At 34.5% G+C, this 26,503-nt stretch overlaps 1 protein-coding gene across 2 annotated transcripts in view; it reads right to left on the bottom strand.

Moving 5' to 3' along the window:
* PIK3C2G (phosphatidylinositol-4-phosphate 3-kinase catalytic subunit type 2 gamma) overlaps positions 1–26,503 on the bottom strand; it is a 276,739-nt gene that overhangs the window by 29,393 nt on the left and 220,843 nt on the right. Inside the window, exons 29-32 of one of the 2 annotated variants that reach the window (XM_088798218.1) lie at positions 21,464–21,653; positions 20,847–20,968; positions 17,396–17,504; positions 2,852–2,927 (exon numbers count right to left, since the gene is read on the bottom strand). In XM_088798218.1, the coding sequence (XP_088654344.1) occupies positions 2,852–2,927; positions 17,396–17,504; positions 20,847–20,968; positions 21,464–21,653 (497 nt within the window). Of the gene's footprint in view, positions 1–2,851; positions 2,928–17,395; positions 17,505–18,002; positions 18,297–20,846; positions 20,969–21,463; positions 21,654–26,503 lie in introns of those variants that run through there. The other variant, XM_088798212.1, reaches the window with a different exon arrangement.

The raw sequence follows: 26,503 nt of genomic DNA, 5'->3' as shown, positions 1-26,503 counted from the left end.
TGGTAGAGAATGTCCATATGTCTTCCATTGTTGTTCTTTCTATCATGAATCATTTATTCAGTAATTATTTATGGAGCATCTAGAGTAGGCCAGATGCTGTGCTAAGCTCTGGGGATACAATGGTGAGCCATACACACTGGATTATGCCTTCGTGGGTTTCTAGTCTACAAAGAAGCACACACGCCATAATTATCGTTGTAATAAGAGTTCTGAAGATAAAACATGGCAGGAGTGTAAGGCAAGGACAATTGAGATGAGATCTGAAAGATGCAAAAAATGAGGGAGAAAGTAGAATAGGTGTCAAATGGTCCAGGCACAGAAAATTGCATTTATGAGGTACTGAGGAGCTTATATTAGTTGAGAACTAAAAAAAAAAAAAAAGAAGCAAAAATGGAGAAGGGCCTGATACTAGACTGGAAAGGGAAAGTGGTGGATGCCAAATTTTGCTGGGATGCCATCATGAGGATTTTGGTCTTTATTCTAAGGACAAGACCAGCTACATAATTTTTGAGGCTCAGTGAAATAAAATGCAAAATAAAAATGCGGGGTCCCTTTTACAAAAATTATTAAGAATTTCAAGACTGTGACAGCAGTGTATTAAACCAAGTGCAGTGCAAGACTGTTGTAAGCACCATGCCCTGTGTGACTGCTCAGGTTACAGGCCCGTGAAGTTGGCCCTGCCTAGGGACCATGGGAAGCCAAGGAAAATGTTAAGTAGAGGAGAGAGATGATTGAATGGGCGCTTGAAAAAGGTAAATTATTTTATTGTTCTACCAACGCATCTTCCGTTAGTGTGTAAAGCAAAGGAACATTACTATCTCCCAGATCCAGGATTACTAATTATTACTAGTATCTTTATAAGTCATGTGCCTACATACATAGGTATTCAGAGTCCATTCTCTCATTTTATTAATATGGGTAGTAAAATGGTGAAGTCTGGGAGTTTTGCTTAAGGTCATCCTATGTAAACCAATATTTTAATACATTTATCCACTAATCATTTAACAACATAAGCTCAAACTTTCAACTAAGTGATAAGAATAGTGCTTAAACTAAATATTGTGCTTCTAGTTTAGAACTAACTGACCCCATGATAAAAGCTAAGAATTCAGAAGTATGAAAGGAAGTAATTTTAAAAATGTAAGGAAAAACTTCCTGCTAATCATTGTTTCTTTTAATGGTTTGCATATTCTGATTAGATGTGTTCTATTGTTTTAAGATAATAGGCTGTATATCATATGCAGCCTATATCTAAAAATATTATCAAATGTTTTGTCTATCATAATTACCAAAGAAAATCATGAGTATTGTTATAATGTATTAAGAAATAAGCAAACCAGAAAAAAAATTAACTCTCAAGCAACCATTTTAGTTTTTACAATAATAATCTCCTTTTTTTGTGTGGGCATATATATTTTAAAACATCTTACGCAGAAATACTATAAGCAAAATTAAAACTTTGATAGTGATGTACAGTTTAACTTTTTGAAACAATGTTCTTTGAGGACTTTAATGAGAGAATAGAGGTCAACCTAGTACCTGTTTAAAGTCTGACATCTCCAGAAATCTGCAACTTTATGTTTTATCCTTTTTAAATTTAATACAAGTTTATAAATATTGATTGTGAAAAATCTCCCTAGCTAATTGTATTTTTAAAAGGAAGATACTTGTTAGATATTTGTGAATTATGACAATAAAAAGAAGATATATTTTACATTATGGACATGATTATTCTTAGATATGTGCTATAAAATGTAAGAAATCACTTACTAAATATTGTTCATGGTTTGGTTTGGCTATATAATCAAAGTATCTTAGTGATATCAAATGAGTAAAATGTGGGAGGAACGAGAGAGGTACAATCCTCAGGCATTAATTTAGGATTTGTGAGTACAGAGCAATGTATAGTGGGGAATTAGGGACCTTGATTTAAAGTTGCTTTCAGTCTAAGAGAAGCAAGGCAGACACAAACATAAATATACAATTTAATAAAAAATTGCACAATACAACCTGATCTGGTTGTATAGAATTATACACCTAAGAGGTAAGTAACTAGGATGTCAAATACAAGCAGAGGTGATAAGCAGATGGGCCTAATCTTAAAGGTGGAGAATCAGAAGGTGGATTGGATAAAATGAAGACGAGGAGTTGCAAAGGAAAGAGGAATGAGGTCTAGCAATAACAGATTTGCAAATCTTGTGTGAGCTAAAAACCAATATTAGTATTGGATGGCCATGGGCAACGGAATTAAATTACAAATGCTTAAAATTGATAGGACATTTGAAAAGTGTTTCTGCCAATCTAAAAGAAATGATAGAAAAGTTAATTAGAATTTATGCACATTTGGCGGAGAATAGGATGGATAATTATGCTGGGCTAGTTTGGGATCCTGGTAACAAAAGAAAACTTCATGAGGGAGATAAAGTAATTATTGATCTTTAAAAGATAAGAGTGAAACCACTAGATAATTCATGATCATTATTATTGCCTAATATTTATTTTTTGTTGCTTCCTAAGATGCTGAGTAAACTGCAAGATTTACCTACATGGGAAAACAGGAACTCCATCTCTCACATACAATTCCATCTCAATGCACAATTAGATGAAATGATTTAGTGTAATATTACATAGTTGTTATAATTGACAAACACATCTGAGTTTCATTTAACTTGAAAAACATATTCTAAGGGGTTAAAAAGCTTTGGAAATAGTTAGAAAAGACTTTTAAAGCCTTACTCTTAAAAAGTTATTTTAATTTGAAAATTGAAAAAAGATTATAGTTGTGATATTTTTTGCACAATTATATTGAAACCCAATAATTGTGCATAGTAATGATGATAAAATTACTTGCCTGCATCCAAAGGTGATGATTCTTCAATTGTTTGTTGCACAGGCTCAGAGAGGAAGAAACTAAGTGTACAATCACTCTGAAAAACAAGACAACATATAATATTTCTTAATATCCAATATTTTATCATTCCTTTTCACTGGTATATGAAAACGCTGACCCCAAATATATAATTATTTGTTAATAGATACCTGTTATAGAGCCCATAAAGAGAAAAAAAAAAGTTAGTATATTTATTAAGTCAATGCTATAATTTTACCATAAGTTAAACTAAACTTTTAAGAGTTTAGACGTCTGATTACATTTTTTCAAGAAGCTGTGATGTGCTCTGTTCTTGGAGATTACCATAATGTTTATATTCTTGAATTTTACAATTATGCATGAATCTCATTCCTTACTTTTATAGACAACGGACAAAGCTTTGGGAGAAAAATCAATCTCAGTAGGACATAGTGTTCACTTAGTGATTAACCATTACTCTTCAAGGTTCAATTCTAGGAATGCTCACTGAGTACTGACCACACCACCGGCATTGAGGAATGTTAGGGGATATGTAGAGACAGAAAGATGCATAAGGTGATCCCCTTCCTCAGAACACAATCTAGTGGAGGAAACAGATTTTATAAAATGTTTATAATAGAAATTCTAGTTATGTATATTTTTAGTGCAGAGATATGAGTATGCTTCTTTATTAAATTGGAATGATCACAAACAAATTGACATTTAATTTGGGCTCCAAGTGAATGGGCTAGCTAGTGAATCTGAGAATAGCTTTTCCTTAGTGACACAGGCACACATTTTGTTTTAAGCCATTATACCTGTATAACCAAAGCAGCTCTCTCCATGAGAGACTATACTATTATCTGTAGGACGTCACTAAATGATTATTTCCATTGCCTACCTTAGGCTGATGTCAAATCTGCCTGACATTCTCCCTAGCCAGCCTTCTCTCTCATTCTGTGCAATGGCTCTTTCAAATGTCCCCCAGGAAACATAAACTTCCAAATCTGGCTCCTTCTCTGTTAATGATTTTGTCTCCACTTTGGAGAAAATAAAAGGCAGATGGAAACTTCTAAATTTCCTGCTACAAAATCTATAGATTCACAAAGCCAACTTTTATCTTTCCTTCCTTTTTATAATGAAAGCAGTATTTCTTTTCCAACCTGTTATAGGTTGAATTGTATTCACCCCAAATTCACATATGGAAGTCCTAACCCATAGCACCTCAAAATGTGACCTTATTTGAAAATAGGGTACTTGCAAATGTAATTAGTTAAGTTAGGATGAGGTCATACTGGTGGAGGTGTGCCCCTAATCCAATATTACCAATGTCCATCTAAAAAGGGGAAATTTAAACAGTTACTCATAGAGGGAAGATGTATGAACAGATACAGGGAGAAGATAGCCATCTACAAGCCAAGGAGAGAGGCCTGGAACAGATTGTTCTCTCACAGCTGTCAGAAGGAATCAACAGTGGAGACACCTTGATTTCAGATTTCCAGTTTCCAGAACTGTGAGACAATATATTTCTGTTGTTTAAGGCATCCCATTTGTGGTATGCTGTTATGGTGGCCTTAGCAATCCAATGCTGAATGCTTCATCTATGACCTGGATACTATTCCTTCCTCCTCAGGAACCTTGTAGAATATTCCAATCATACTTTAATTAATGTTCATGTTCCTTTCTTTCTTATCTGTATGATGTATGGTCAACCCTCTCCACTTTAATAACTAGCAAACAGATGAATCAAATCAAACAAAATATACTCACAAATAAATAATTTCTTGTCAGTAATGGAGCTTTCAAATCCAGAGTTATTTTTCTCTTCAGTGCAAACAAACTCGTGGGAAGAGTTGTCAGCACTCATATTGGTTCCATTTGTTCAACTATTACTCACTTTACGATCTACCATACTCAGGTTTTGCCACTAATTGTCCTCTGAAAATGCCTTTAAGAATCATTTCTAACAAACTTTCTCTTTTACACAAATCCAATGGGGATTTTCTTGGCTTATATAGATACTTCATTTTTAGTGAAATACTCTTCATTTGGTTATTTTGCTATGTCCTCCCAGTTTTTCTTCCATTAGACCTGCCACCTCTTAGACTTCTTTTCAGGATCCTTAGTTTTTGCTTATAATTTAAGTTTTTGTGTCTCTCACTTCTAGGCGCATCTCATTACTCCAGCACATTCTTTCTGGGTGATGTTATGCTTCTTGGTGGCTTCTATATGATGTACACATTTAAACTATCCCAGATCTATCTTCTGAGCCTTAGCCTTCTATATCAAAATGCCTGATTATTGTCTCCCTTGACTGTTCTAAAGACAACTAAAACCCTAAAGTGCACTACTTTCCCCCCTCAATTTGCTACTTCTCCTGTATCCAGGCTCAGAATAATGTGTATGTTTTTGGACTCTCCTTTTTCCCTTACCTCACACATAAAATTAATTGCTAAGTCCTATGGATTTCACCTCATAAATATGTCACCTATCCATTTATTCATTCCAGGTTTACTGCCATCTTCCTAGTTCTAGCATCATCACTTCTCATTTAAGTTCCAGCAGGGGTTCCCAACTCTTATCCTACAACCCTATAGTCCAGTCTATTCTCTACACAATTGCCAAATTAATCTTTCAAAATAAAAATCTATTAACTGCTTAAAACATGGCTCCCCAATGCTCTTAAGAAAAACAGCAACTGCTTAACAAAGCTTAACTGGGGTCTTGTTCATTTCCCTATCTTCACCTATCTCCATTTCTCTTTTAGTACTTTATGCTGACCTATGCTAAATTATATTTATTTCCTCAAGTGTGTCATGCTGTCTTACCTCCTTGTCTTCCTACATGTTTCTTTCTCCATCCTTTCTACACCTATCCCCCCATTTGCCCAAGGTTAATCACATGATCTCTTTCCTATTCTTGTTAACCTAGTCTTTGAGATACCAAGAGCAGTGATTATTATTTATTCACTCATGCCTAATACAGTATTTCTTCTTAATAAATATTTGTTAACAGAAACAGATCTGTCATCAGATATGGAATACATTGGTTTTCTAATGCAAATATTCTTATTGATGTAGCAGTTTTATGAATCATTGTAATTATCAGTTTTGATCTCTATGTATTGATCTCTTATGATCTTGTTTAATAAGAATGTGTCCTCAAGAAATGTGTCTATATTCAGGAGCTGACCAAATCAAGTTTTTTATTTAATTTAATTAATTAATTAATTAATTAATTAATTTATTTAGAAAGCTTAAACTTTAGTCTGTGCAGAATTTGGTGAAGGAAACTTGAACTTCTTTGGCCTTTTGACAACTCATCAATTATTCTTCTCTGGCGACATTTTGACCCCACCACCCAGTGGTTATTAAACTTCAGTAGTAGGCAGAATATCTTCCCAATTAGTGTCTAAAATGTCACCAATAGCTAATTATTCCCTGTTTTTACATTGTCATATCCTTGAAATCCTTATTTGTAATTTTGGGTGCAGATGACATACTAAATACTAATTCCTTAATGTAGCAATATTGTTTTCATTCTCAAGGACAAACATGACCTAGTCTCAATGTAGAGAGACATTTTTTAAAAAAAATGAAGAAGGTAGAAAAAGTAATATTGGGTCTCAAGATAATCAATTTAAATTTTTTCTCAGATTGGGCTTTACTTATGTGCATGCATCCTGCAGCTTTTTAGCACATTGCCCCACTGGGTATTTTGGAGAATTACAGAAATGCTAGTCCTGCAATTGTTCTCACTAATAATGTGGGCTAGTGTTTGTATTGGGTTTGTATTGACCCCTAAGCAGTGTGGCTACATTTAATTGTGTAGGTTATATATTGAGCGACGCTGAGGGTGCCATTTTTACATTGTCTTTAAATATAATTCTACTCAGCATGGCTCCTCATGTGTAGACCTGGCAGCTATAGCAAATAAAAACAGAGGCTGTTCATGCAACATTTGCAACATAATTATACAAAAAATTATTTGTTTATCTCAATTTCAAATTTAATTAGGCAGCTTGTATTTTATCTAGGTGCCCTATAATAGGTGTTTAGAAAATATGTGGGTATGCTTTTGGTTGTCTCAGTGACTGGAGGGTACAGTTGGCAATTCATGGGCAAGGCCATTTATCCTAAATGTCTTGAAATACCTAGGAGATTCTTACATTATGAAGAATGTTGCTTTTCTACTTAAAAATTCTTCAAATGGTCATTGTTTCCCGGGGGTTGGGGGAACATCTGAATGTGACTACTTTATTACTTTATTCTAGAACTGAGAATACTGAACACCAGATAGCATAAGTGGTTGACTAATTAAAATTAGTACCAAAAAAACCAAAAACCTGATAGGGTGTGTCAGTAAGCCCAAGCCCACCTGTGATACCACTGCCAATGGCTTACAGAAGTGCAGAGGGAATATAGAAACAGGTGGGAGATGTGGCTATAGAGAGCTTATAGGAGTCCTAGAGGATGCCAGTCTTCTGCATAAACGTAAAGGTCCTGTGACCTACTGATAAATTTCAAACAGAAAAGCATCATGATCAGATTTTTTTTTTGAAAGATGACAGTGCAGCATTGTGGAGGAAAGAAAAAAAAACACAGCAGCTATTCTTGGAGAGTATCATCAGCAAAATTCCTCATATGCTCAACATAATGTGTTCTCTGAGCATTCCATTCTGCTTTCTTTTTAAGTCTCTGAAATGGTACTTGTGCTCTCTCTCATTCTCTTTATAACCCTCATCCTGGTGGTGGGGTAGGTATCTTCCTTGTGTCTCCTTGTACTTCTTTCATTCTTTCTTCCTTTATAAAAATGCCTGCTTTGAATATCGTGTCTACCGACTATACCACCCTTTCTGCTTTGTTGTTGCACTTGTCTATTGATTTCTAATCTAGGTCATTGGCATTCATTTCTTGAACACTTTTAACTCGGGAATATTGTCTTTTCTCTACTGGTGTTCATCATAATTCACAGTTATTGTAATATTCACACAAATCATCCTTCCTTATGGAAGATTTTTTGTTTTCAAATTCCTCTTGTACAATGATCTTCTTCTCCATCCTACTCAGCCACTCACTCCTATCTCCTTGATTTTGTCTTGACCAGTGACTGAAGTCTTTCCATTATCTTGATTTCTAACCTTCCAGTCTACAACTGCCATCTCCCTTCATTCTAGCTCATACCCTCTAGTTACAAAACTCAAACAATCTGTTGACTCTAAGACCTTTTCACTGGCCCTAACCACTTTCATATTCTCATGTCCCTCCTCGGCCAATTTGGTTCCCATGGTTGATATTAGGTTGGTGCAAAACTAACTGTGGTTTAAAAGGTTAAAAATCATTGCAAAAACTGCAATTACTTTGGCACCAACCTAATACTTACAATGACTCCCTTTCATACTCCTTTCAACTCCTTTGGCCCTCTCTCCCTTATTTTATAATTCACTTGGCAAAATACCCAACTCTGGTTACTCTCTGCCAACTCTGCAATTGTAACAGGCCTGCTGAATATTGCTGGAGAAAAAGTACTCAACCACGCTTACTGGTCTTACTGATACCTTATGACCACTATTTTCAAGTTGGTGTTCAGGATTTTCTGGTAATTCTACACGTATCACTAGTTCATTTATTCTTCTATTCACCTACAAGACTATTTAGTAATACCTTATCCTCACTCCTCAAAATGCCAACACACTTTCCATCTCTTTCAATCTGCTCAAGGCTGGTCTTCTTGTTGATGGAAAAAAAAAAGAAAAAAACAAACAGAAGAATTTCTATAAGCTTTCACGAACACATCTATCATCTTATCTCACCTCAGCCCTTTCTTTACATGGGTGGACTGCGTGCTATAATTTGAGACTGATTTGGGCACTAGATCCCATGACCTCTTCTTTACTCAAGGTCACTTCTGGTTTCTTCCTAAGTTCTAATTTTCCCTTGCATCATCAAGTTTTGCTTCTTCAAAGGATCTTCCTACCAGCATACAGATATGCTATAATCTACATATTTCAATAAACAAAATCCTTGACTTACATTGCCCTACACAATATTTTTTCTTGTTCATCCTTAGAGCAAAGCTCTTGAAATAATTGTTTTCTATTTCTAGCCTAGATTCCTTTCCTCATATTCTCTTTTGAATCCATTCTAATCTGGTTTTTGCCTCTAACAGTCCCATCAAACTGTTTTTGTTAAATTCACCAATGATGCCCATTTTGCTAAATCTAGTGGTTAATTCTCAAATTTTGACACATCAGTAGCATTTGAAACAGCTGATCATTCCTTCTTCCTTGAAATCATTTCTTCTCTTGGATTCCAGGTACTGCGTTCTTCTGGCTTCCAACAGATTGCTCCTTCTGTCTCTTTTGTTGATGCTTTTCTCTCTTCTTAAACTGTAAAATTGGTGTGCTGCATGGTTTAGTCCTCAGACTTCTTTTACATTTACATTTTCACCCTAAGTAATCTCATCTAGTCTCATTGCTTTGAAAAACAATTCTTTGTTGACAACTCCAAGATTTATATTTCCATCCTGTCTTGTCCCCTCAAGACATTCAACTTTCCATTTGACATCTCTACTTACAAGTCTCATAGGCAACTCAAACAGTGTTTTTAGCTCCAGACTCCTGTTTGCTTCCATTCCCTAATGCTCTTCCTACAATGTTCTCCAACAGAGCAAATATCCAATCAATGCAAGCTTCTATGGCCATAAAGGTGGATAAGTAGCTGGCACTCATACTAATTGGTTAGTCCCTTTGCCCTAACACTTGTTAACTATCTGGAACATCATTTTTATGTAGAACCCTATGTATTTGGTGAATAAATTGGTAAATGGTTGGGATTTGTTGTGGAGACTCTGAAGTTATTGGTCACTGATAACAATGGTCCAGGTAAATGCATTAGGCTATATTAAATGCTCCATCAGGTTATATATATTTTTCCTTTGCTAGAATAGATGTTTAACTAATATGAGATTTTTAATGTCTAATAATGTGCTGTTCAAATAAAAATTCATTCAATAAAGACCAATTTGAAAGCCATTTGAGCAATTTTAAATTAAAATCTGCATCAGTTTATATTTTAAGTTCAGAGCTCTTATTAATATTTTGTTTGCCAATTATATTATTAAGTCATTTGTAATTTAAAATTATTAATTTTTGAAATAGTTGATCAATTCAAAGTTGTTGAAAACCTAAGTGTTTTTCCTATATCATATGAATGTACTCTGTTCTTAAAGACAACAGAGAGTTCAAGTACTTGCAAAGATCAGAAGTAATGTAATATAACACTGAGATCAAGTTTTTTCCTTCTTTAAAATAACATATTAAAAATTCTCATTTATTAACTGACCAGCCAACATCTAGAATTGGCTGCAAGATTTAGTTTTAGCGAGTTAAAACAATAAGCTAAATCTCTCTCTCAAACACTATGAAGTGCTGTAAAATGTGAATTTAAAAATGAATTCCCTTAAGAGTTTTAAATAAAAATTGAACAGCAATTGTATTTTACTGCCTTTTTCATAAAGTAGCTGGTCAGAACGTCCAGTCTTTAATGTAGTTCAACCTATTATATTCGTGTTGGAGTTACATGGAAGAATGACACTATGAAAAATAGTGAACTTCTAGAGAATCTTTTATAATTCTATTTTAAAAATATCATCAGTATTTTACCAGACTCTGAAAAATAATCTTGGTTTTATTGATGGTACACATATGACATTTATCCTGCCGGCAACATAATCTCAACCAGCTCTAAATAGGAAAAGAGCAATGTAGTGACAAATGTAGTAATTAACATCTGGGTTTAACAAGCAGGGAACAAGAAACATATGCTCACTATTAAGATAGGATTCACCCATTTGGATTTATTTTGACATTTGATTTCTTCTTTAAAAAAGCAGGTATCATTTCTTAAGTGATATCATTTCTTATTTTAAGGGACTTCTAGAAAGGAGCAACAATACTGAGAAGAGCTAAAAGTCACAATTAATATGGCTTCATAAAATTTACATACAACTGCTGTTTGTATATCTCGGCTAAACTCAAATGTGTATAAACATTTGTTTAGCAACTGCAACCCTTTACTACAGTTTTATCACATAGTCCTATTGCTCTTTATACAGATCGTATTCAGTTCACAACACAGTTGCACCAAAACAGCAGAATTTAAAGAAGCAAAAGGAATTCTTGTTGTCACAACTATAATTTGCTCTTAGAATGAAACTGCAAACACTGAAAGGAGAAAAAAATGTTTCTATCAGTTCAAGAGAAGAGAGTAAAAAGAAACAAACGAAAGCCAGGGAAATACGGGACTAGGATGTTTAAACTGGTGCTTGAAATCTCATTAGAAGAGTTACTGGGGTAGTCTATAATTGTGGCCGGCCATTTATGTCTTTTTTTTTTATTGACAGATTGTGTGTGTGTGTGTGTGTGTGTGTGTGTGTGTGTGAGAGAGAGAGAGAGGGAGAGAGAGAGAGAGAGAGAGAGAGAGACTGACTCAGATATATAGGCACCCCTCTGTCAGGGCTGCTCTTGTGTCTTTAGACCAACCCCAGAGAATTCCCACCTAGCTTGACTCCGAAACCTAATTACCTGTTACTGGACTTTAAAGCAGCCTATTTATCTCATTTCCTTGACACAAAAACAAGACTTACAATTGAGGATACCCCTAGAAAAGCACATAATAATATTTGCTTTTAGCAAGTTAAGGTTTTTCCAGTTTCATATTCAGCCTGCATCTTCTACTTCCTTTATCTCCTTTTCCATCCACTGCTATATATTACTTATGTTCATGTCATATATGTCACCATATTATAAACTCATTGAGAGTAAAGTATATATTGCATTATTTTAATCTCTCCAATTTGTGCTCTGTAACCAATTTAAAGCTCTTACTCGAGAGGGTTATACATAGTAAGTGCTCGATTAAAATTTTTACATCTTTACAAAGTTACATATAGTGATGCAAAATATTTTTATATAGTTACAAATAAATGTACCACAGAACTAAAAATAGAATGTGAGTTTCTGTGTATGGACCTAATAGGATTTACTTTTCTTATATTGATGTATGACAAGCAACTAGGAAAGAAGAAAAGTATTTTTAGAAGGATTTTTCTAGGGCCAGAAATGAGGCTTATCCTATCACAGGAATATTTGGCACAAACACTATAAATTTACTTTGAATCTCTTATTTTATTAGAAGAGAAAACTCATGTATGAATAAAAACTTCCTCTAAGCTAGTTATATATCACTTAAATTAATACAAATATTTATGTTACATCCCTGGCTTTATAGATTTTAATGTTTTTGTAGATTACTTTGTTAATATATATGAGGAGAGTGAAGAACTGTATCAATAATACAAAACTTTAAAAATCTTAATCTATTTGAAGATCATTGAAAGCTGAGCACATTGTGTAACCCAGAAAACCTGGGTGGTTAGTCAGGTCACACTGCTGGTTAGTGTTAATCCATGTCTGATGACATCCCTGTCAAATTATTATTGTTCTATTCCCATATGCATAATGAGTATTGTATCAAGATCCATGAAGTTCCTTAGGAATAAGGAAAAGAAACATCCAATGTGGAAAGTTATTGAAGACTTTATGAGGCCACAGGCACACATCAACATAGAATATTGACAAAGACTTTATCTCCTTAGGGCAGCAACCATGTCTGATTCAGCTTTCTACTTTCTGGAGTAGAATTTCCTAAACTTGGCTGTGCATCTGGGTCACTTGGGTTCTGAAAAACTAACACAGATACCTAGATATCACCCTCTACCTATAGAACTAGCATGTCTAAGGATGGAGCTTTAGAACATACGTTTTTAAAACCTCTGCAAGTTATTCTGAAACAATTGATAGTCTTTTGTACCCTGGTACTCTTCTGGCACCCCTGGCAGAGAATATACAATATAGGTAACTAATACCCATTTGCTGAGTGATTGAGACAGCAGTTTATAAAAGCAGCAGCTAATACGCCTGTGCACACATTCAATTTTTGTTGATTTGACTTTTGTTAATATAGCACCACTTTATTTTTGTAGTACGGAAAGGACAACTGATAAGTGAGATGTAGGTTTTACACTCAGGAAGGCTTTTTTTTTTTTTTTTTTGTACTTTAAATACTCACCGTGCAAAATTCAATTAAATTAATTAGTGGGTGTTACTTTAGGAGAAATCACACTTATAATACCAGGTTTCTTTCATATGAAACTTGTAGAGGACAAAATGGGATTCCCTCCTTGGAAGTCCAGTATTAGAAGATGGCAACATATTCCCACTTGTAGCATTTCTAGGATCTGTAATTTCACGGTAGTATCTCATGTTTGATGATATAACTGCCTCTTCTCCTCTATTTTTTTGCCCACTCAAATACTAGACCTTAATTCATCCAACATAAAAACAATGTGGTACCTAAACTTTCTTTAGCCTTCTTTTCCCTAGTTACTAACCAGTAGAGATGAAAACAACACAAAACGATATAAAAACACCTCTTCTTGGGGTCTCTACAATAGCACTTTAATTTAGCACATTAGGAAAGTGAATATAATGAAAACTGTGAGCACAATGTCTGGTGGTTTTGTTCATCTGTCTATGCAGCAATGACTGTGATGAGCTAGAATATTCATTAACCCTTGCTGTACTACATTTAAATTGCTCCTTTGCAAGTCTCCCCTACCTGTATATACCTGACTCCTTTGCTTTCCTCTCTCGTAAACGTAGTCTGCTAACACTTGAACCCATCCTGTGGACAAATACTTTTAGGAGTTCCCCACTGATGGCCTGCTACCATATGAAGACAGATCTCAATATTTGTCCTATTCACACTAGGACCAGCAATTAGAAGCCTCTCCACTTTGCACTTACTTGACTCTGCCTAAATAGGCTTAAACCTGACACTTTAATGGTTACTAGATCTCTTGTCAGTTTTCCTGATAGGCGTAGTCTTTAAAACAGCTTTGTGTATATATAATCAGTAAGGCATCCCTCAGTGTGCAAAGATGACAATCCCATCCACCATCCCCTCAGCTCTTTCCCATACAGACAACTGCCATATTCATTGACTATGGCTTAAGTGAGTGGATGTGACCCTCAGAGAATGTTAGATTAGTAGAGAGCATTAAAATTCATCAGCGTTCTATGTTCCTGAGTATGCAAAAAGGGCTTGAAACTTAATAAAATAAATTAAGTTGCCTTGATTATCCTCCATGAGCATGGCGTGGCAGTGCTCCTGGTCATGCTACTAGGTGACCAGTGGAGCTTGTCCCCAGGCTGGCAACTAGCAGGATTCCCAAGATTGTTTTCTGTCAAGCCAGAGGTCACTGTCATGGGGTTCAGGTGGGACTAGACATTGGAGTGAGGAAAAAATATCAAAATTACATTAATATTTATTTTGTAACTTCTAACTTTTTTCCAATTTTTCTGCTTTTTTACAAATTTAAAAATATTTATTACTTATTAATTTAGTAGTTTATGTATAAAATGTATAAATATATAAATTACATGTTTTGGAAGAATGAGCTAATTTTTTTAAAAGAAAAAAAAAACTGGTAAGATATAAGAATAAATGAGACCACTGCTAAATACTTTTCAGATGCAACCTTTCAATCCCTTTAGGGTTTAAAACAACAACATGAATCCCATAGGTTAATATTCGCTAATGATTCTGTTATTATTCTTTTAACAATATTTATTTAGTATTGGTGAGTTTGTAACAGTGCTCTATATGGGCAAACATTGAATGAAGATAGTCACTGAGTGGTCTCAGCTACTGAAGAAGAGGAAAGCATGTAACTTTAATGGATGCTTTGTCCTTGCAGTTCCCTTAGTCTAGCACAGCTTTGTCCCAATTTCTACTTACTACCTCCTATTTGCCCTTCAATAACAAGTTGAGTGCCATACTGTGTGGGATGCCTTCTCTCCCTCACTCGGAATTAAGTATACTTCCTTAAGTGCTCAGGCACTTGTCCTTTGATAGCAAACATCATCTCCAGCTGAGAGTCTGTCAACCTGGAAATAATATTGTAGCACAATGTTCTTGAGTCCATATTTGCTAAAAATCAGTAATATAATAGGATACCTGGAGGCCAAATGTACAGGTTGAAAATAAACAAGTGAAATAACTTTCTCAGGATATTATAAACAGAACAGCAAAGTATAACCAAAGGAAGCAGAAGAAAGGAAATAATAAAGATTTTTAAGACTGTGATAGAAAAATAATACAATAGAGAGGATCAATAAATCCCCCATTTCATTCTTTGCAAAGATGAGTAAAATTCATAATCCCATGGCAAGACTGATCAGTAAATGACATACCTGAAGAATGGAAGAGTGAACAGATCCTATAAAAGTTAAAAGGATTATGAGAGAATACTATAAGTAACTTTATGCCAATAAATTAGAAAAAAATTCCTAGAAAACTATAACTTAACATACAGACCTAAGGAAAAAATAGAAAATGTGAATTTCCTTATAATTCTTAAATAAATTAAATCTCCAGACCTACATGGCTTTACAAATTAAAGAAATAAAACTAATTTTATACAAACTCTTCCAGAGAGTAGAAAAAAAACATAACAAGGATATCCTACAATCAAGAAATTCTATTCCTAGGTATATGACCAACGTGTGCATTAGGAGACATACATGTAAAAGAATGTTCATAGCAATGTTATTTGTAATAACTCCAAATTGGAAAGATTCCATATGTCTGTGTAGAGAGGAATCTACAAGTGAATTGTAATATATTCACATAATAGAATACTGTACAACAATGAAAATACAGACGGCTTAGGTGGCCTATCACTTCATTGTTGGTTTAAGCAACAGTCATTTTAGATTATTGTCTCTCAGTTCTGGATGTGACTGGGCTCACCTACAGTGGTTCTGCTCGAGGTCTCTACTGATTTAAGCAGTCATTTGGTGGTTGGGGCTGGAGTCATTCACTCACAAGACTGTGAGGTTGATGCTGGCTGTAGGCTGGAACCTCAGCTGGGCACCAGAACAGCTGTGTTTCTTGGACATCTCTCTATTTGATCTCTCTGTGTTGTTTCTCCGCCTGGCAGACTCCGAGTAGCTCAGTTTCTTACATGGCAGCTGAAGGCTCCCATAGTGAATATCACAAGAGAAATTGGCAGAAGCTGCATGGCCTTTTCTAACCTAACTTGGAAGCCATGAAGCATCACTTTCATCAAATTCTATTTAATGAGGAAATCACAAAGGCCCTCTTGGGTTCAAGATGGGGGACATAAGATCCTCTTATTGATGGGAGGGTGGTGAAGAATTTTCACACGCGTTTGAAACTACTGCATTGTTCCACAAGAGTTTCCATCATCATTAACTTTCTTTGGTAGATTTTTCTGGATGCATGTTACATGTTACAATGTAAATGGCTAAAAAATAAAAAGAACGTAATCCCAGCCTAATAAGGAGGGCCAAATCTGCCAGAGTGGTGAGGAACGTTGTTATCCTTCTTACAGTTTTCACTTCCTCTCTACTCTCTAAGGCTTAGCTTTAGCTCCTGGCAACCTGGCCCTGACCTCCTTGTCGGCTTTAACCTTCCTCTCACAGCTTCCTCGCAAGAATGCTGAGATCCAACTGAATTGTATCCTTGCACGTTGTCCCATCTCTCTGTGATAGAATAATGGCCCTCCCCAGACGTGCACATCCCAATTCCCAGAAACTGTGTCTAGGTTACCATATATGGCAAAAGTGGTTTTGTAGATAAAATTAAATTAAGAATCTTGAAATGGTGAGATTATCCTGGATTACCCAGGTGGGCCGCAGGTAATCACAGGAGGGTCAGAGTTAGAGTCAGAGAAGGAGACATGATGACAGAAGCAGATGTTGGAGTGTGCCATTGCTAGGGAGAATACAAACCAAGGAGTGCATGCAGTCTCTAGAAGCTGAAAAGCCAGGGGCATGGGTGTTTTTCCTAGTGTCTGCAGAAATAATCAGTCTACTAACTCCTTAAGTTTAGTCCCCTAAAACCCATTTCCGGGCTTCTGACCTTCGGAATTGAAAGAAAATGGATTTGTGTGGTTTTAAGCTACCAAGTTTGCAGTAATTTTTCACACCAGTAATAGAAACTATTCTTTATTTATTTGTTTTGAGTAATAGAGAAACTAATACAATTCCCTGCTCCCCCTTTTCCCCCCATTCTACCTTTTCTATATTACTTGCTTCTACTTGAAACACTTCCCTAGGCCAATTCTTTGTATATCCTACCTGGTGTTAAAGACCCAGCTTAGATGCTCTCCTTCCTGAAACTTTCCTATCCCCGCAGTTAGAAGTAATTCTTAATCCTCTAAAACACTAGGGCACCAAGCAGTCCTGATAGGCCACTTATCACATATTACTTCAAGTTACTTGAGGCCAAGGTGCTGCATACCCTTTTTGCTGTTTCAGTTTCCTGTTCAGATTTTACACATATCACACATGCGTGTTTGTTGAATGACTGCAGGAGAGTGATATCACAAACTATAATAAAATATTTCCAGTAGTAGTTAATATTTTATGCAAAAATATAAAAGTCAATTGTAACATACATTTGCAACTTCATACGGTCCATTTAATATCTGTTCCATGTAATGATTTAGATCTCTGAATCTTTTGTGATCTGAATTCGTAAAAGGTAAGTGCCACCAATGAGGAAACCTGTTTAAGAGAAAAAAGTACATATTCATCAGTTTGAAAATTGACCTCTGCATCTAAGATTGTTCATGAAGTTGTAATTGCATCAGATGGGAGGGCCAATGAAAACATTAAAAAAAAAAACCCACAAAAAATAACATAGAACACATGATTAATCCTGAGTATTTCATTAACATGACTGAGGTCACTTGTACTATTTATCTGTCACTAATATTAATACTAATTTAATTTAGCATACTAAATTAATATGTATGTTCTTTCTTACTGTATTTATGGCAGACCACACATTTTGTCCCTTAATACATGTGAGTGATAATAAATACTTTCTGAAGTTAATGATTCATAATTTTTCAAAGAGGTCAAATTGTATTGTTTCTTCTGGGTTCACTAGAGACATTGCTACACTAACTAAATTAAACATTACCAAGTGACATATGCTTCCATCTGGTCTCAGTCTTTTGGAACCAAGTATCACTTTCCCCAAGAGTCTGACTTGCAGAATTTCCTCTGCACTATCCCATAATTCATCTTGACGGGTTAGACAAGATTAACACCAGTTATTGGGTGGGTGACTTGCTAATGGTTAACAGTTGGCAATGCATTTTGTTGGTTAAATATGTCATTTTAGAAACTACCTAGCACTTCCTTTGACTGCAGTCTTGCTCTGTCTCCTTCATATTTCTGCTTCTTTGCTACAGACCTTGTCCCCAGGAAAGGAACATAGGGGATAGTGAAGTATTGTCAACAAATTCACAGAAGTATGTGACAACTGCAGGCCACCCCATCCACTGCTTCCTGTTGGAAATGTCAGGGAAGTCCAAAATAATATGTTTGTGTATTTAAATAATTATTTTATTTTAACGGTATCTTGTAGTTCTAAGGCTTAACATATTAAACATTTTCATCCAGATTTAGTTACCATGAAAATTAGTACCATACAAAAGTAATCAAACAGAAATGCATTTGATAAATAGGTGGATTGGGCTGGTTTTCAATACTAATTTGTGTATCTGTGATGAAGTTTCCTTTGCTAGAATAAAATGTTCAACATCAATACCATTCCTTTGTTGATGTTTCTATAGATGTTATGTACTAAAAATATCTTGTGTATAAATAAGCACATGAGAATTGAAGAATTCAGCTATAGTAATGCCATTCAATTGTTTCAAGTGCTTTTGAGTTATATGCCAAATATAACATAGCAATCAGTTCTTAAAATGATTTTTTTTATGATCTTTTATCTGACAGTAACATCATTTCTTCCCTTAACTTTGTTCAGACTAAAGATTAGGAAACACCTGGCTGGCAAACAGATTTGATACCTGGTTATTAGAGTAATTAATGTTCTCAATACCAACACCAACCAGTATTTTGATTTTCCCTTTATTTGACCCTCAGAGATTTTTTTTTTACTCCCCAGGACAATGTACCAAAATAAGATTCTGGATAATTGGTGAAATGGTGAAAGTAGAAGAGGGAAAGGAAATCAATCCCTCTCACGCAGGTTAAGTTTAAAGTTAGACCATTCATTTTGAGGAAGATTTCTATGCCTGTGTACTCTTGGAAGGAACCCAGAGGTACAAATAGTTCAATGTGGGGACCACTGTTATATGCTGTGAGTGATTTGAATGTTATTCTTCATGATTCTTTCTGATCATGCTTTCCAGCTCAGATTTACTTAACTCTCGTAGGGCTTCTCTCCGTAAATTAGGAGTCAGAGGAAAGCTTGCCTTCATCCTTCATTTACATGCACTGCTGTGAGCCCCAGCTCCGTAGCGCCCGTTAGTATACAAATATCATTCAAGGCACATAGGACTAAAGGTTTTTCCCTCCACACAGGAATAAAACGAGTACTGCTTGAATAGTTTTAAAATCAATTTAGGTACCATTACCAGGCAGTAGTGCTTGAGCAAAGCAGAACCCTAACTGAAGCTGAAAATCGAGAAGAGGCATATAGAGAGATATTATTAGCACTTTTAAGGTTTTACAAATTATACTAATATGTATAGGAGATGTAAAAGTGTGGAACAGAGAATTTTTTGAAACCAAAAAGGACAGGTATTTAACAAGGATTAACTTATAATTCTAAATCATGTATTAGCACAGTATGATGACAGTCACAGATGTTGAATTCAGTATGTGCGGCCGATCTTTGAATATTTTTGCCAGCATCTCTTCTTTCTCAGTTATTGTATCATTTTTATTTTCGGGGGGGGGGGGGGAAGAGTAATTCTTAAAGCTGATATTGCTTTTAAAAATTTCCACAACAGCATTCCTTTCTTCCCAGTTCCTTGAACATGCTCTTACTTTAACTTTGTTGATGTCCTGATGTTTAAAGAATCTGTGTAGCAAAATTTCTGTGACATCATGAAGAATCTTCATGAAGATTTGTGCAATCTTCAGTATTGCACAATACCTCTCTATTCATTGATAGCTGTACTTAGTTTTATATTTCGGAAAGTGATTAAACCCTGAAAGCCTAGTAAAACTCCACATGTACAATGTATGTCAGATCAGGTAAGGACAGTCACTGTTAAAGGACCATTTACTTAACAAAAATTCCAGTATAGATAAAATGACATTTGGTTTAACTGCCAATATCACAATTTCTGGAAAGTCACCTTTTTAAAGTCAAGATACAAAGTCTATGACCTAAATTTGACTAGCTCAAAGTGATATATTTTAGAAGGTTTGTTGGAACAGCAGTTATTTTCGTTATATTTTTAGTTTGCTTATGTTTAATATTTTTTTCTATTATAGCACGAATGGAAGCAATAGTTTTCAAGATTGTCTCGAAAGGAACATGACAACAAATTAAATTTAGATAAATCAAAGTTAATAATTAATGACAACAAAAGTGAGTTGATTTTAATAAATGTTACTAATATACTAAATGATATTAAGAAATTTAATTTCTTTGGTGCAGCAAATAAATATATCAAAACTTTTTTTTGTAATTATTTGTCGAAAGAGTCGATCTAGTCAATTTAGTTCTGCATTTTCAATTCCAATATTATTATTATGGAAAAAAGCTAAAAAGATTAAATTTTAAAACAGGCAAATAAAACAATTTTCCTGATAACCAATGGAAAATGAAATCGGTTCTAAATTTTTCTGTCTACAAAATCAATGGTGGAAGCAAAGAGGAAATTGCAAACCTTGTTCTCTTTTACGAGACAAAAGGTTGTTTATATGAGAGCAATACACACTCTCTGCTGGGATAGGTTCAATGGCATTGGAGTCAGAATGTTGTGTTCCCCACAAATAGAAAATCCCATAAACATAATTTTCCTTATTTTCAAGGACAAGTGCTTAAGGGAAGCACTGTGGAGGAGCGTGCCTTACTCTGGGAGAGGCAGGGACGCAAACTGCTTCTGAAGTTGGCTGTGAAGTTTTGAAAACTGATCAAATGATTTTTCTGTCAGGCTTGTTTCGTTGTTACTGCGCATCACCTGGATTAGATACAGCTGCAGAAAATAAATAGGCAAAAATCAAAAGACAGCAATAGCAACCTGTGATACATTCTAAAATCTGATTTTATGTAAACTAAACAAAGCAAGAATCTTTCTGCACAATTATCATGAAAGCTAAGAGATGCAATTTGTAACGGCAACATTACCTGTAAACACAGGAAATAAAGATATCATAACCTTATGTACTGGGAACACACTGCCTAATTTCTGCTGTTCTTTTCTTGTGGACACTTTAATTAGCTCTTGATTTATACCCCAGGCAGGACTGTTCTCTTTGATGGTTCTCTTCTAATAGCTTTGGTTGTTATGATTTCTCCTTAGAAGATCCTCCTTAGTGACAGGGGCGCTTCTGCTCAAGCTGTAACTAATTTTTCATTTGCATAGTAAAAACAAAAATCACGGTATAAGGGAGGATGTGTAACATAGTGAAGGGGAGTCTGAGGTGAAGTTAAATGATATTTAAGTCAAGCTGACAGACTTAAGACTTACATTATTAGTCTTCTTGCTGTACCCTAAAATTGTTGCTCTTTGAATTGACCTGGTTGTGCTCGCCATGCAGGATTCCTGGGAAAATGTTTGTGAAGTAGGTTTGGCAGGGCTTATGGCTGTCATTTGTGCAAGTGTGTGGATCAAGTTATTCAATTTAACAGGGAAACACTCCAGACTTTCCTTTATTTTCCTAGAAAAAAGAAAAAGAAAAGATAATGAGTTACATTCCCCTGACTCGACTCATTTCATTTATGATTTGTTTCCTTGTGTTTGTTAGATGTGGAGGAAGAATTCAAGAGCCATGGATGTTTATTTGGAGCCCAGCTATTAAACATTATTTTTGTAAACTTCCAGGTCACATCTTAATTGTTAGCAAGTATTGAGTAAACTCTTGTAGTGAAATATAAAACTGTTATTGGAATATTGTATTTAGACTTCTTTTTGATTCGTTTTTTATTTTTAGGGATGATTTTTAAAAATTTAATTTTAGTTTATAATTATTTAAAATATTTACATAATTCCAGAAGTTTACTGTACATAATATGTAGATTTCAAGAAGCCCAGTATCTAGCCCTGTACTCTCTATGCCGTTCCTTCCCTCTCCCTATACTTAAACATTTTAAAAAATTATGGTTTAACTTTCATGGTTTTATTTTTTCAGTTTTATTTTTGTATGTATTTGTGTTCCTCTTTAACTGTCTTACAAAAAAGTTGCATACTATAATACTATACCTAATATACAATTATTTTATATGAAATAATTTTTACTCTATGGCCTTTGTTTGTTTTGGTGTGTCTGCTTTTTAAAGTTTAAAAAAAATTGTACTTAAGAAGGTTTGTAATTGTATTCTAATGGCATAACAAATATCTTTATATAATACCCTTCATCCCTATTGTATCCTCTTCTCCAGCATCTGATTTGCAGTGTTGTCCTTTTTATCCCAGTTAATACTGTAAAGCAAACAGTATGCTTATTCTACTTTTCATATGTGCTTCCTAGTCCACTTCTATTTTTATACAGTGATTGTATCTACATCATATGATATCTATTCTATACATACTACACAGCCTCCCTTTTAACAATCATTGTGTCTTAAACTCTCTACCAGTCCTTAGGTCCAAATCTTTCCAGTCATTGTGACTACCATGTTCCCCCAAAAATAAGACTGGGTCTTATATTAATTTTTGCTCCAAAAGATGCATTAGGGTTTATATCCAGGAGACGTCATCCTGAAAAATCATGCTAGAGCTTATTTTCTGGTTAGGTCTTATTTTCGGGGAAACACGGTATCTGAAGCTAATTCTAGTAAATTCTTCAGGAAGTGCTCAAGGAAATAATCTGAGTTCTGTATGTGAACAATAATTTGTGGTCATTGTATTTGAAGGTCACTTTAGCTGGATACCACATTCTTGGCTCACACTTTATGGCACTCAGGTTGGTTATTCTAGGTAATTTTTCTGAATATGTAATACAGTGTCTTTTAATATGTAATTTCAAATCTTTTGATTTTTCAGGGAACTTCTTAAATTACAATGTTATTGTTTATTAAAACACTAAATATACTATTTAGTTTTGATACTATTTTAATATATTATTTTGACTTTCTTTTTCAGGGAATCCCATTATATGTATTCTAGATCTTCATTGCCTTACTTTCTTTTTTATTTAAAAAAATCCTCCTTCTTTTAGTCTTCTTTTTCTCTTGAGGTATTGTATTGTGTTGTTGTATTTACCTGTGTGTTCTTTCTAGTTTATTGTTTTTAAAATTATGTTTTCTTTTATTGATAATTCTTTCTTGGATTCAATCACCTCATTCCTGAGGTTTTAAAAATGTGATTGCTATAGTTCCTTTATATCTTTGTCATTTTCTTAATTTCTTTTAGCTTAATTTGAAATATAAGGATACAGTTTAGCCTTTTGGTGGGAATGTCTTTCTGGTATACTATTATTGCAGGGATTTTATTTTGCATCTTGTTTCTGTTTCTCCTATTATAATTTTGTGTAACATTCAAACATGATCCATTTTGCTGGCTCATTTTAATATAAAATTAGCATTCCTGAACTTTCAGGAAGGAATAGAGGGTTTTCAAGTGTCTGAAGCTCCCTTTTCTCTTGGTCATCACACAGTGATAAAAAAATATGTCATACTTTCTGAAATATTCCTCCTTTGCTTCTCTGTTCACCCCTATTTTTTTCTATATTTTTTGTTTTCCTTTACTCCTATGACTTTTATCCTCTTAGTTTGGATTACACTTCTGGTGATTTCTCTTCAGTGTGGGATTCTTACCTGGAAGGGAGCTCCCGTTACCTTTGAGAGTTCATAAACTTCTTTAATCTTTTCAGATTTGCCACAGATCACTTGCCCTTCCCTGTGAATTGGAGTGTGTGAAAATCCCTCCCAGCTGCAGCTGCTGTTCTCAAGTTGGCCTGCTCAGCTTTTCAGTGAATACATACTCTTTGGAGTCTTGTTCTCAGGTCAGTCAAATTACATTTTGCTTCCTTAGCTTCTTCTCATAAGATGCTAATACGCAGGTCTTGTAAATTAATGGTTTGCTCCTACCTGCTTGTATTTTAGGGTTCTTGGGAATACCTTGTTTTCTAGTTTTGTTGAGAATGTTGTTCATAGTTTGAGGGTTTCACAGCTCTATTTACTCTTCCTGTTTTATGGAAGAAATTCAGAGTCATGAAAAAACTTGACTTGTATAATATGTAATTTAAGCAACACAGAAAAATATCAAGTAAAATGTGAACGTTTCCTTCATTCTTCCTATACGTCTATCTCTGTGTCAATACTGTGTATTAACTGCTGTTGAATTGGCTCTGACTCTTGGCAACCTTATAAATGAGTGATGTCCACAATGTCCTGTCTACAATAGCCCTGCTCACCTCCTGTACACTCATGCCTATGGCTTCTTTGTGTTAATACTACATTTCCTTAAATAGCTAGAACTTTATAGTAAGTATTGAAATCCAGAAGTTCTTTTATCTTATTCTTCGTCAGACACCCGCCCCCCATTCTAAGCCCTTTAACCTCCCAAATATATTTTAGAATCAGCTTATCAGGTTCATCTCTACATAAAATACATATATAAAGATTTTGAATGGTATTGCATTGAAACTTTAAAATCAATTTGGGGAGAATTAACATTTCTACAGTATTAAGACTACAACCAATGAACATGGTATATTTCTCACTTAGGTCTTATTTTACATCACTGTATGATTTTAGATATTTTTTCTGTGGAAGTTTTGTATATCTTTTGTTGGATTTATTCTTAAGTTGAGCATATATTTTATGGCAAATTGCAAATGCTATCTTTTCTTAAATTTTATTTTAACTAATATTTGTAATATATGAGTAGATTTTTAACTCATTAATTTTAACAATATATCTGTATAGTCTTTTGAAATTTGGGTGGACACAGTCATGTATCCTGCAAATAGTGATGAAGTTTTTGTCACCCTTTGCACTGCTAAGATGTCCAGTGGTGCTAGCAATGTTTGTTCCTGATTACAAAAGAACTACTTTTAATGTTTTACCATTACATGTAATGTTTTCTGTAGGTTTTTAGTTGTAGGTTAAGGGCATTACTTTCTATTTCTAGAGAGTTTTTAAAAATGAGAGATTCTAAATTTTATTAACTGTATTTTCTGTATCCATTGAGGTGAATATAATTTTTCCCCTTTAATCTTTTCAGTACTGAGTTTTGAATGTTTATCTTATAACAACTTACTTTACTGAACACTTGTTATTCCAATTTTTTGTTGTTGTTAATTCTCTGGCATTATTTTATTTGTTGTCTTATTCAGTTGGAAAATAACAATGTAATAAAGCTTACATATAGAGCTTTACTATCACTAGAGAAGGCATTATTTTTTTCTGACAATGATGGGCATGCTTGTAGTTTTTCACTTTAAAAAGTATGATGGTTATCTAAGTTTATTTTTATTCTGAGCTTACTAAATTTTTCTAAGAGAACTGGATGTTGACTCTGAACAATCACTACTTTTCTGGTTTAGCTTCTATCACAGTTGTAATGCTCTCTTTATAACTAATTTGCCATGTCCTCAGTGTTAACAATGTATTTCAATACTGTTTAATAATTTTCCCCTCAATTTTATAAAACTTCAAGCCCATTTATCTTGTTCTGGTACTAGACATTTTTGAATAAATTCCAAATTTTTCCATTATTATACATCAATTTCGACCAAAATTTGCTATAAAAGTTGAAATATGATCTGATCACTTCATTTCCACAGTGTTCATTATTCCTAAAGATGGTCTTTGAATTTATGGGTTTATAGTACAGTATAAAATATTTAGTTATTTCCTCATCAGTAGGTAGAGACATCAAGATAATAATAATAGTAGAATTATACTACTAATCATGACTTATGGAGACCTTATCATTCATTCCTTCATTTAATAACTATTTACTGAACATATTTTATGTGTTAGGGTGGAAAGCTCTAGGATGACAGCATGTACTCATTTCTCACGAAGATAGGCATATGAACCATAAATATTAAGTTCTAATGTACTCACACTCACAAAATCTCAACTATATTCATGTGTTATTCTTATATTGCCCAGTAGTTAAGATGTGAGAATACTGGAGTTGAAGGATAAACTTATGATAAGCCTGTCGTTTTAAGGCAGACTTTCACCGAAATCCATTTCCCGTCTCTCAGGTAGCAGGTTAACATATGAAAACAAATAGTGCTTTAATATGACTCACTTTGCAACCAGTGCCCTGTGAGCAGTAGGTTTTAGTTCTCTGTGAGGATCTGATTTATCCAGGTGGCAGCTCTTTATTTTGTTTAATTGCAGCATCAGCAGGATTATGCTTTGGAGTATTTGTATAGTACAGGTCCAAAGCAGTAACTGGAAGGTTCAGTTCTTAAATTTCCTAGGGGAAACCTCTAGGCAGTCTGGATAAATGCTTCTAACTCTCTGCTAGGCACTGTTCTATGTGCTTGCTCGTAGAGGTGAAGGAGAGAAATCAGATGTCTGCTCTCAGGGAGTATATACCCTTTGG

This window comes from Rhinolophus sinicus, chromosome 1 (assembly GCF_057876585.1).
Source record: "Rhinolophus sinicus isolate RSI-liver-muscle chromosome 1, RSI-T2T, whole genome shotgun sequence".
NCBI lineage: Eukaryota > Metazoa > Chordata > Mammalia > Chiroptera > Rhinolophidae > Rhinolophus > Rhinolophus sinicus.
The sequence above is the reverse complement of the archived record's forward strand: the minus strand, read 5'-3'. Positions and strand labels throughout refer to the sequence as shown.